We start from the raw sequence: 12,059 nt of genomic DNA, 5'->3' as shown, positions 1-12,059 counted from the left end.
ACACACACACACACACACACACACACACACACACACACACACACACACACACACCCACACACACACACACACACACACACACACACACACACATATCCCTATACCATTTATAAGATAAACCGGTACCAAAAAAGTATTTGAACACTTACAACACAAACACATCTGAAGGTCATTGGAACGAAATATCAAAGCAATTATCATAGATATTCTGACATCTGTGGGGAAGCAGGTGCAGGAGCTTTTCTCTTCACTAACTGCACCTTTTGTCATCATTTCTGCTGAGTGTCTTTCAATCAGCTGCTGTTTTTTTTGTGGCTGTGTGAATCAGTTCTTCTCAAGTTCACACAGGTGTCCAATCACATTAAAGGGATAGTTCACCCAAAAATTTTTATTCTGTCATCATTGACTCACCTTCAGGTTGTTCCAAACCTGTAAGACTTTCGTTCATCTTTGGAACATAAAGACATTTTTAATATTCTTAAATCATCATTATTCTCCATCCATTGAAAGTATACGCAATTAACATTTTCCAACTTCAATGAGTTCACATTGTTAAGATATTGTAAAATCCATATGAATGGAGCAGTTTAATCTTCTGAAGAGACATGGCCACTTTTTACAGGTTTAATTTGGGCTTTTATCCACATATAAATTTAACAACGCATATACATAGAGCACTTTAAATATGGTCAAGTTCAACCGTACTTGCTCGACACGTGAGAACAAACTTCATTGTGTGTTTAAGCTGAACGGGTCTCTTGAATTAAACTGGTCCATTCATATGGATTTGTTAAACTTTTTCTTTTGAAGCACGTTATTTTTGGTAGAAATGACTTTCAATGGAGGGCAAGAAATCCAGTTTCACTAAAAAATATCTCCATTTGTGTTTCGAAGATGAAGGAAAGTTCATTTTAAAACAAATGTACATTTTTGGGTGAACTATTCCTTTAAGTATGAACATGAACCACTAACATTTGACAATAACAAGTTTCCAAACACTTTTTGTCTTAATTTGTAACATTATATCTACTATAATTTCAAACCTACAAAAAACATAATTTTGTGAAAAAGTTTTGCTTAAATCGTGTGTTTGACAAAATAAATGTAATTTAATGATATTTTGTTATCTAATAGTATGAATTTTTGAGTGTAAAGGTTTAAGTGTCCAAATACTTTTTGGCGCCACTGTATGAAATTTCATTTGGATGTCAGTTCAAGAGATAATTGTGAATATTTTCAGGTTCATTTCGATTTTTTTCTGATTACCAGAGCAGCAGAAAACAGGTGATATCTCCCCCCAGAAACGTCAGCCATTCGCTTCACAGTCTCCTATGACAGGACACATAAGTCAGTGAGGTGGAGGATGTCCCTCTGCATTTTAAATAAAGAAGAGTCAATCCTCACGATGGCGGCGGGACTGCTACACTTGTAGGCGACCGCATGAACACAGGGCGCTCCCTTCACGGATAAACAATCACATATAAAGTCCACCGTCTGATCAGGCCTGAAAATAAAATATATATGCATTTAATAATCATTATATAACAGTGTGCAAACATTGACCAATCATTTGTTCAGCTGCCTTCGCTCCAAAGCATTTTTTCCCATTTATTTCCTCCATGAACATCTACAATATAGAGTTCTAAGCCAAATGAACTCACTCTATTATCACACTTAAAGCTGCCGTCGGCAACATTTTTTTGATAATAATCAGTGAAATCGACACTATAATCCGACAGAACAACATAAATGAAGTGGTTTTAGAAAAAAACCCGAGCTTCTAACTCCACCTGGAGTGTGTTATTTGTTTTTCAAAAATCCAACGCTACCGGATCATCGGGTCCAATCAGCGCAGGGGGGTGTGAGATCTGACTGTCAATCACAGGTCGTGTGCACGCCACCCTTCGCGCACGTTACAATCACATGCACACGCTTGAAGTTCCCGCAGTAATGAAGAGTGATGGCGGAAAAGATTCCAATTCCTCGGTTAACCTCAAGAGCTAGGAGGTCAAAAACAACACAGGAAAAGAGAACACCTGCTGAAAAGAAAGAAGTAAAGAAAGAAAGCGACCGTGCCCGTAATAAAACCAGGATCAACATCGGATCGGCATTTGAAAGGTGGAGAGATTTACGTGATTTAATTGGGTTCAAGCTGGATGCAGAGCTTGCAACATTTCTTCTCGACAGGTAATTGTCGAGACAACCTTTATCAACCAGTTACGTTATTTCTTAGTGTTACGTTAGTAATCTAAGCAAGGGCGTAGGTTTAGGGGGGGGCGCTAGGTATTAGTCCCAATCAATATTTTGAGATGACAAATTTGTCCCCACCAATATTTAGCAAGCTCCTTTGAACTGCTATTTTGATATTTGCGCTGCATTTGGATCTTTGCGCTGCTATTTTGGATCGATTCAACGGCCAGGACGACGACAGTACAAGATACGCCGTAATTTGATTGGCGGCGGAGTATCTGACAGGCAGGCTACACTTGCGGGCCGGGACTACTTTTTGTGCTTGCACTCACTGGCAGCGAGCGGGTGGTGTGTGCGTGTGTGTGTGTGCGCGTGATGACGCCGTCGGTAAGTTACCAGGGCTGTCTCTCTGCCTGCCATATACAAAGACCAGAGTAAAACATTTTAATATTCCGTTTTTTTGCCCCTTTTTGTACTTTGTAGATCAGCTATGTCAGATAATGTCACCCAAGAAGAAGAAAGGGGACATACGAAGCTTTTTCATAAAGCAGAGTGTAAGTAGGCAAAAATAACTAGCCACACAAATAACTAGCAGTATATGTATACAGTATACATTATATGTGTGTATTTTATTCACAAGTTTATTTAATTACATATAGGAAACTCAGACATCTTGTGAAGGTGTCATAGAGCATGTTGAGGAAGAAGTAGCTGGACCTTCAGGGCTTCAGGTGAGGTCTTTATGAACTAGGAATTATTAAAGCGTGAGTAAAGGAAATCATGCATGTTAAAAGTTTTGAAAACCATGTCCCCTTCATATTTAAATTGCTCTGAAATATAAACATGAAGTAGCTGGACCTTCAGGGCTTCAGGTGAGGTCTTAAAGTGATAGATCGTCTTAAAGTAAAGGTCTTAAAGTGATTCTGTGATGAGATATACTACTATTGATTAATAGCAAATTATTAAATATAAATATAGTCTACATATTTTATCATGTGAAAGTGAAGTGAATTGGTACTAGTATAAAAGGTTATCAGTGTGGATGAAAACCAGGGTATGTTTTGTTTGCTCTTCAGGAGACAGTAAATGAGAGCAACAGCGATCCTCAAGCAAGTCAGTGTAGCAGTGTCCTGGTCCTGGACTTGGTAAGCAAGCTATACCAGCCTGATCCAAAATTCATAAAAGTACAGAAACTTAGAAACAAGAAGTTAAGGTTTCAGGCAAAGTGGTTTAGTCAATATCCATGGCTGCATTATAGTCCTACATTGCAGAAAGTTCTTTGTTTTGAGTGTGTCAAAGCATACACCATCAAAAAGACCACTCTAGAGAAAAGAAATGACCCTGCCTTTTGCTCTAATGGGTTTAACAATTCGAAACATGCCGTAGAATGCTTTAATCGCCACAAGAGAAGCAAAGCCCACCATCATGCCATTACTGTCAATGCACTGGAGCAAACTCCAGTGCAGACACAAATATCCAGTTCAATGGCTAGATTACAGGAGGAGGCGAGGTACTGTCTCGAGCAAATCATGGGCTCTTTGAGATATCTAGCAAGGAAGGGAGTTGCCTTTCGAGGACATGAGGTTAATGAGGGTAATTTTTACCATCTTGTGAAATTCCTTGCAACCAAGGACCCTATTTTATCCTCTTGGTTCAAACGCTGCCATGATTATATCAGTCCACAGTGCCAAAAAGAGTACTTAGCTTTATTTGCCAACACAATTGTGAGGGAAATTGCCTCAACAATCAGGTCCTTGTCTGTGCTACAGTTTTCAATCATAATGGCTGGTACTAAGGATATACAGGGGAAAGAGCGGGTTTCCATATGTCTCAGATATGTGGATCAAGACCTTGTGCCTCAGGAAGTATTTGTGGGATTGTATGAGGTGCAAGGGACAACTGGTGAGCACATGGCTAAGCTAGCTATTGATGTGCTCCTGAGATTGAATATTCCAATCTCTGGCTTGCGAGGTCAGACTTACGATGGAGCAGCCAATATGTCAGGGAAATTCTCAGGCGCACAGGCAGTGTTGAAGAGAGAACAGCCATTGGCTTTGTATGTGCATTGTGGTGCACATTGTGTGAATCTTATAACACAGAGTGCTTGCAGTGCCTCTACCTTACTACGTGACACATTGCAGTGGGTCCATGAGCTTGGAACTCTGAGCAACCAATCAGGGAAATTCAAAGGGGTATTGGCTAGCCATCTAACATCTGAGGGGCCTACCAAAACAGTTAAACCTCTGTGTCCAACTAGGTGGACAGTGCGTGGTCATGCTGTTGATACAGTTTGTTGTGGCAAAAATTCTGTTAAACATCATCACTGCGTAAGAGACACTCAGAGTCAAATTAATAAAAAGAAAAGTATTTATTCTTGCAAGAATAGGTTCAGTCTAGTACACAGAAGTTACGCTCTGCAAGAGAGTGACACACAACAGGAAGATATAAGACAGCCTTTATACTCTTTTCAAGGTTCCTCCTCACGCGCTGTACCTTTCACCCACTCAGATAAGGTCCTTACTGCTGTTCAGTTTCTAGTTAAAGACACAAACTGGTACTGAAATAAACTGGCCAAAACTGACCGTCTCTAAGGTCAGAGGTCCTGTCCCATATGTTCCTGAAAAGTCACGCACAAGCACGTACACACATATACTTTTATACATTGAATAGGTTTTCTCTCTTATGATACCTGTTTGGGATCAATGACTATTAAAATTTCCACAACAAGTTCTTAGCCAGTATGAGGCTGTGTTGTGTAGTTTGGAGGAAATGGCCTCTGTTGGTTCTCCAAATGGCACTAGAGCCAAAGGTCTCCTAGATCGCTTCCAGAAGGGTAAGACTGTTCTTGGACTGCTGGTAGCATCAGAGGTGTTGGGAGAGCTTGAGTGCTTAAATAAATCTTTGCAAAAACAGTCCCAAACAGTTAAAGGCATGCAAGCTGCTGTTGACTATGTTAGTTCAACTCTTCAAGAAAAAAGGAGTGTGGAAAAGTTTGCAGAAGTGTTTGAGAAGGCAGTGTCAATGGTAGACTCCATGGGAATTGAACCAATTTAACTCCCTCATCAAAGAAATCCCCCCAAAAGATTCATTGGCGGGGCTAGTCAGCATAAGCAAAAAACACCAGAGGAATACTATTGAATAGAATTTTTCAAGGTGTTGGACAGTTTGGGCACTCAGTTCAAGGAACGGTTTAACCAACCAGACTTACAGAAACTGAAACAGATCGAGAATGTTCTCCTCACTGGGCAGATGGATGATGTGATTGTACAGTATCCAGAAATAAACAGGGATATTTTGAAGGTGCAGCTACCAATGTTTCTTTCAAAGCATACAATCACATCAAGCGATGAAGCTGCATGCATTCTGAAAGCAATGCCAAGTGAGGTGAGAGGCTTATTTGATGAGGTTGAGAAGCTTGTTAGGTTGTTGTTGGTCGTCCCTGTGGCCTCAGCTGAAGCTGAACGAAGCTTCAGTGCACTGACGAGACTGAAAACTTGGTTACGATCTACCATGTCTACCATGATCTACCATGTCTCAGCAGCGCCTTAATAATGTAATTGTGTGTCATGTACATCAAGACACCCTTGACAAAGTGGACCTTAACGATGTAGGCCAACCGTTTGTATCTGTAAATGACAGACGTAGGCATCTGTTTGGAAAGTTTAGATAAAAGGAAGGAATCAAGAAAATGCAGTAAAATGTGGAAAGTAGCCATAATGCAGTTATAATTTTGGGTGCCAAATAGTAGAATAAAGATGTTTTTTTGCTTTGTTTTTTGGTTTATTATTATGCTCCAAAAGTTCTCAAAGTCTACCTCTTGCAACAGTGTTTTTTTGTAAGTAAAAATAGGCTACTAACGTAGATAGTAAATTATGTTTGTTTGTTAAACCGTATGGTTGTTCAGCATTTCACATTGCCAGGTATTAACGTGAGTGTGAGTATTTGTTAGAGGTACTGGAGGGTAAAAAGTGTTTATAATAGAAAAAGGTTATTATATTTATTTATTTAGATTTGTTTTGCTCCACAAGTTCTGAAAGTACTTCCTTGTGACAGTATTTTTTGTTAGTGTAAATACTAATGTACATAATAATTTATGTTAAATAAAATGTTTGGTTCACTTCTGTATTGTGATATTCTGTATTGCCAGCAGTCTGAAATGACAAAGGAAATCGCCATTAAAGCACCGTTACTTATCTTACAACAAAATAATTCCCGGGGGGGATATGTTTGCCCAAATGTGTTGGTATGGGTAGCTAACGTTAGCACTTGTTGGGCAGGTTCGTTAGCTTTGTTTGCACTGAAATCCGTGTGAACGTAACGTTAGGTGGATAAACATGTCCAGATGAAGGGATAAAGTTCGGCTTTTTGGAAGAATCAATGCTACTCTTACGAGAGTAAGAACAGTAGTAAAGCTACTGTTATTGAATGTGCTATCTGACTAGCTCCAAATACTCCATGGTGTTGATGGATGCTGATGAGACGGGCACGTTCACAGAAAATCTGCACCTAAGACGCTTAGATTAAAAATTAAAAAATTAAAACACTTTGAACCCAAATGTCAAAAAATGTACTCGAATCAATGAACAGCATTTATGAAGCTCAATTCTTACAGATCGTTAACTAAAAAAAGTTGTTTTAGTGTTTAGTTACCCTTTAAAGTGCACCATTATGCTATTTTAAAGGCTCATCATTTTGTTTTGGAGTCTCCTACAATAGGTTTACATGCACCCAAAATCAAAAAACACTTTAACTTTCTCACATTGCAGCCTATTGGTTCGATGGCCCAGTCTGTTGTGATTGGTCTACTCTGCTCTGATTGGTCAGATGGCCCAGTCGGTTGTGATTGGTCAACTCTGCTCTGATTGGTCAGATGGCCCAGTCTGTTGTGATTGGTCTACTCTGCTCTCATTGGTCAGATGACCCAGTCTGTTGTGATTGGTCTACTCTGCTCTGATTGGTCAGATGACCCAGTCTGTTGTGATTGGTCTACTCTGCTCTGATCGGTCAGATGGCCCAGTCTGTTGTGATTGGTCTACTCTGCTCTCATTGGTCAGATGACCCAGTCTGTTGTGATTGGTCTACTCTGCTCTGATTGGTCAGATGACCCAGTCTGTTGTGATTGGTCTACTCTGCTCTGATTGGTCAGATGACCCAGTCGGTTCTGATTGGTCTACTCTGCTCTCATTGGTCAGATGACCCAGTCTGTTGTGATTGGTCTACTCTGCTCTGATTGGTCAGATGACCCAGTCGGTTCTGATTGGTCTAGTCTGCCCTCATTGGTCAGATGACCCAGTCTGTTGTGATTGGTCTACTCTGCTCTGATTGGTCAGATGACCCAGTCTGTTGTGATTGGTCTACTCTGCTCTGATTGGTCAGATGACCCAGTCTGTTGTGATTGGTCTACTCTGCTTTGATTGGTCAGATGGCCCAGTCTGTAGTGATTGGTCTACTCTACTCTGATTGGTCAGACGGTCCATTCTGTTCTGATTGGTCTACTCTGCTCTGATCGGTCAGATGGCTCAGTCTGTTGTGATTGGTCTACTCTGCTCTGATTGGTCAGATAACTCAGTCTGTTGTGATTGGTCTACTCTGCTCTGATTGGTCAGATGGCCCAGTCTGTAATGATTGGTCTACTCTGGTATGATTGGTCAGATGACCCAGTCGGTTCTGATTGGTCTAGTCTGCCCTCATTGGTCAGATGACCCAGTCTGTTGTGATTGGTCTACTCTGCTCTGATTGGTCAGATGACTCAGTCTGTTGTGATTGGTCTACTCTGCTCTGATTGGTCAGATGGCCCAGTCTGTAGTGATTGGTCTACTCTGCTCTGATTGGTCAGACGGTCCATTCTGTTCTGATTGGTCTACTCTGCTCTGATCGGTCAGATGGCTCAGTCTGTTGTGATTGGTCTACTCTGCTCTGATTGGTCAGATGGCCCAGTCTGTTGTGATTGGTCTACTCTGGTATGATTGGTCAGATGACCCAGTCTGTTGTGATTGGTCTACTCTGCTCTGATTGGTCAGATAACTCAGTCTGTTGTGATTGGTCTACTCTGCTTTGATTGGTCAGATGGCCCAGTCTGTAGTGATTGGTCTACTCTGCTCTGATTGGTCAGACGGTCCATTCTGTTCTGATTGGTCTACTCTGCTCTGATCGGTCAGATGGCTCAGTCTGTTGTGATTGGTCTACTCTGCTCTGATTGGTCAGATAACTCAGTCTGTTGTGATTGGTCTACTCTGCTCTGATTGGTCAGATGGCCCAGTCTGTAATGATTGGTCTACTCTGGTATGATTGGTCAAATGACCCAGTCGGTTCTGATTGGTCTAGTCTGCCCTCATTGGTCAGATGACACAGTCTGCTGTGGTGTCTACTATGCCGGTTCTAAGAACAACGGTAAGAAATAGTTCCAGTTATATTTCCACTTGTTATGGCCCCACGGTGGAAAAAAGGCTTATTTGATCCCTTAACATCTATTTCTCTATGGAGAAAGTGAAAAGGATTTTTACTTCAATTGCCCTGCTGTTTCACTCTATTTTGCTCGGCGAGGAAATAGGCCTTGACTGCTATTTTAAAACCTTCTCCTCAGATATGATCAATTATAAAAATCAAACTATTTCAGGATAATGTTCTTCAAATATGTCTAAAGGTGAAAGGAAATTAAATGACTGCTGGCTCAAGTTAAGAAAGAGTGATTCATCATAGCAAAACAAAATCTCACCGATCGGCCTGGATGATGAGCAGCGTGTCCAGCTGTGAGTGGGTCAGTGCCCTCTGTATCGCCTGTAGGAGATCACAGCCTCCACCCGCTCGAAGCTGCATGACCCACGCATAACACTCCCTGAGCCTGAGACGTGATGGGACATTAAGAAAGAGCCTCCTGCAGCAGACTTTCATTCATATTCTTTGTGTAGCAAAACAAAACTGATAATATAGCTGAATTCCCCAAACACCCAGTGTTAAATTAGCACTGCTCATATGTGTCCACACTTCAGAGTGTTAAAATAACACTGAAGCAGTGTTGAAATTAATGAGATGATTGCAATTAATTAAGTGATGATTGAGCATTAGTGACGAACACCTCCTGTAAACAAGCAGAATCACTGAAGGGAAGACGAGCAGAAACACAACAACTAAAACTGACTCTGAGCCATTACACATGATTGCACTTATTATTAACCAGTTTGACTTTATTTTTTGTCATACATCTACAAAAGTTCTTATTGAGAGGTTTTAAGAGGTTTAGATGGTGATGCTTTATTGAAAATAGTAGTTTCGTTTAAAGTCATCATTATGGTGATCCGTGTTTGCTTTAGTTGGGCTCTTTCAGAACATCTACTTTTAAAATTATTTTTTTTTCTGGCTGCTGCTGCAACTTTTTAAAGCAGATTTGTTGTGGCAAACAAAACTTAAGAGAAAATGTGGTCATGTGATGATGTCTATGTACTAATGATATTATAGTCATCATGTAGTAACCTGATTAATTGAACTCACACAACATTTAATAACTGATTATATAGGTGACGTTTTATTCATTTTTTATTATAGTAGTCCTGTGATGCTACAGCTTGTGATCCAGCAGTGCTGTTAATCTAAAGGGTTTAAAAAAACAACAACTCAACAATGGTGAAAATCAAACAAAAAACGCTTCATGTTGCAGTGCATGCTGAGTCACCAATCAAAACTCATCCCAGGATGCTTTATGGCGTGAATGAATAGTCCTATTATTTTCATTAACTAATACTATTTGGTTTAATTTGTTGTGGATTTATTAGCTTGTTTTGTGATGTTCAGAGTTGATCTGTTTGTCATGTTGAGATTCATATGCCGATTTGTGATGTCTGTGTATGTCTACATGATGCAGTAGTTTCTGTGCACAATGTATTTATGAAATAGTTCAGCTTATAGCTGATGGATCTCAAGCTGTAGAAACACCGGACTACAATCATCAATATTACAATTACACATCCATTATAATCAGAGCTTTAGACTCTGAATGACATAACTGAATATTGTCATTACATGATGATTGTCATTATCAAAACATAACCATCAGGACCTGATCATAGTTTATTTTGCCATAACAAATGTGCTTTGCTGTAAACACAAAGTTGCAACAGCCAAATAAAAACTAAAGTTAAAAAGCCAAGAGTTCAACAAAAGCAAACACTGGTCACCATATTGATGACTTAAGACGAAAGATTCAATAAAACATCAACATCTAAACCTCAGTTAATTTTCAATAAGAACTTTTGTAGATGAATGCAGTAAAAAAGTAAAATATGTTAGTAATAAGTGTAATAATGTGTAATGGCTGGAAGTCAGTTGTATTTCTTCTGGTCTCATCTCTTTTTCTGTTCCTGTTGTTCCTCTTTCCTTCAGTGATTCTGCTGGTCAACAACAGGTGTTCATCACTGATTATGCTTGCTGCAGTTTTTATTTTTATTATTTTTTATAGTAATAAAAATAATTCAGTCAGTTAAAGAACAGACACTACAGTTAAAAACTGAACGTGTCTGCTCAATGCAGTGTGAGCCGAATCAGAGTCACAGCAAAGATCAGCACACAGCAGGAGTCAGTTTTCACCTCACTCCTGACTGACAAGACAATGAAGGAAGATTTGGTTCCAAAGCGAAATGTAAAAGCTCCTATTTAAGCGAGTTTGTCATTGTACTATTTTGTTGTTGTGTTTCTCAATAAGAATAATAATGAACTCACCATTCAAACAATTGCCGCTCCCGAATTAGTGCTGATTTGAAAGCGAAAGTAAAATGCGCACTGCCGCACGAGCACTCATTACGGCGCGTGTCCTCTGGCGCCGAGCAGAGCGAGCGTTTTCAGTTCATTATGAAAGCCTAACTTCCATAGGAATTTATTGAAAACGCTCGCTCTGCTCCGCACCGCTGCGAATGCCTGTGCGGCTGTGATACCGGTATTACCGGTGTCGTCACATGTCGATTAACCGGTGGGAAAATTTCCTCAACATCACATCCTTGTTATCCCTAATGCTCAACCATCAGTTAATTTTCAATTAACTTCAATGCTGCTTCAGTGTTATTTTAACACTCTGTAGTGTGCACATATACAAACACCGAGGAGTGTTAATTTAACACTGGGGAATTTGCTGTGTAGTGATCTGCCTCCGCAGGAGACATGGACAAGCTCCCCGCATGAAAGCTGTTCAAAAGGTAGGTATCTTAATTATGCTGCACAATATGTCTTCTTTTAGATGTCATATTCTAAGGAAGCATGGCATACATCCTTTGTGGAAACATAGGGCCAGATTTACTAACATCTTGCGTCAGCGCAAACCCTCTTATGTCGTTAAAAACTAATGTCAGGATTTACTAAAGACACAATAAAGTTGATCTGCAAACACTCGAGAGGAAGATGAATGGGCGTCTGCAACTAATTCATATGTAGCCTATGAATATCTATATCTGCATGAGTCACAAGATTAGGTTTATCAATAAAGTTAGATGCATATAATAAATACAATGTATTATTGGTTAAAACTCATCAGAGAAGCCTAGACATCTGTGTTTCTTACAACTATGGCTAAACAAATGTTGTGAAGTTAGTCTGAATGATGAGCAGCGCCTAAAATATTGACTGTTCCAAGATAGTGGATGTGTTGAAGTGCGGATATCTACAATTACACCTCAGACTTAGCAACACACGATAATGTAAACTCTATTTAAACACACTGTAAGGTCAGTCTCCCTATTTGTGTGAGTGTTTCAAACAAGCCAAATGAGGCTCTGTTTCAGTTAGGCTGTTGCCTATGAGTGTCTCATTTCATTATCATCACCATGTTTCAAATGCAAATGTCTTGAAGAATGATTCATTTTGAATGACGAGAGGCCAAAATCAGT

The 12,059-nt window shown here is 39.9% G+C and overlaps 1 protein-coding gene across 3 annotated transcripts in view; it reads right to left on the bottom strand.

Moving 5' to 3' along the window:
• vwa3a (von Willebrand factor A domain containing 3A) overlaps positions 1–12,059 on the bottom strand; it is a 50,360-nt gene that overhangs the window by 32,611 nt on the left and 5,690 nt on the right. For all 3 annotated transcript variants that reach the window (XM_077230691.1, XM_077230690.1, XM_077230692.1), the window contains exons 9-11: positions 8,906–9,031; positions 1,405–1,504; positions 1,267–1,329 (exon numbers count right to left, since the gene is read on the bottom strand). In XM_077230691.1, coding sequence (XP_077086806.1) covers positions 1,267–1,329; positions 1,405–1,504; positions 8,906–9,031 — 289 coding nt within the window. The remainder of the gene's footprint in view (positions 1–1,266; positions 1,330–1,404; positions 1,505–8,905; positions 9,032–12,059) is intronic.

Source organism: Siphateles boraxobius, unplaced genomic scaffold (assembly GCF_051911475.1).
Source record: "Siphateles boraxobius isolate OS27281-9 unplaced genomic scaffold, OSU_SipBor_1 15, whole genome shotgun sequence".
Taxonomy (NCBI): domain Eukaryota; kingdom Metazoa; phylum Chordata; class Actinopteri; order Cypriniformes; family Leuciscidae; genus Siphateles; species Siphateles boraxobius.
This window is presented reverse-complemented; position numbering and strand designations above follow the sequence as displayed.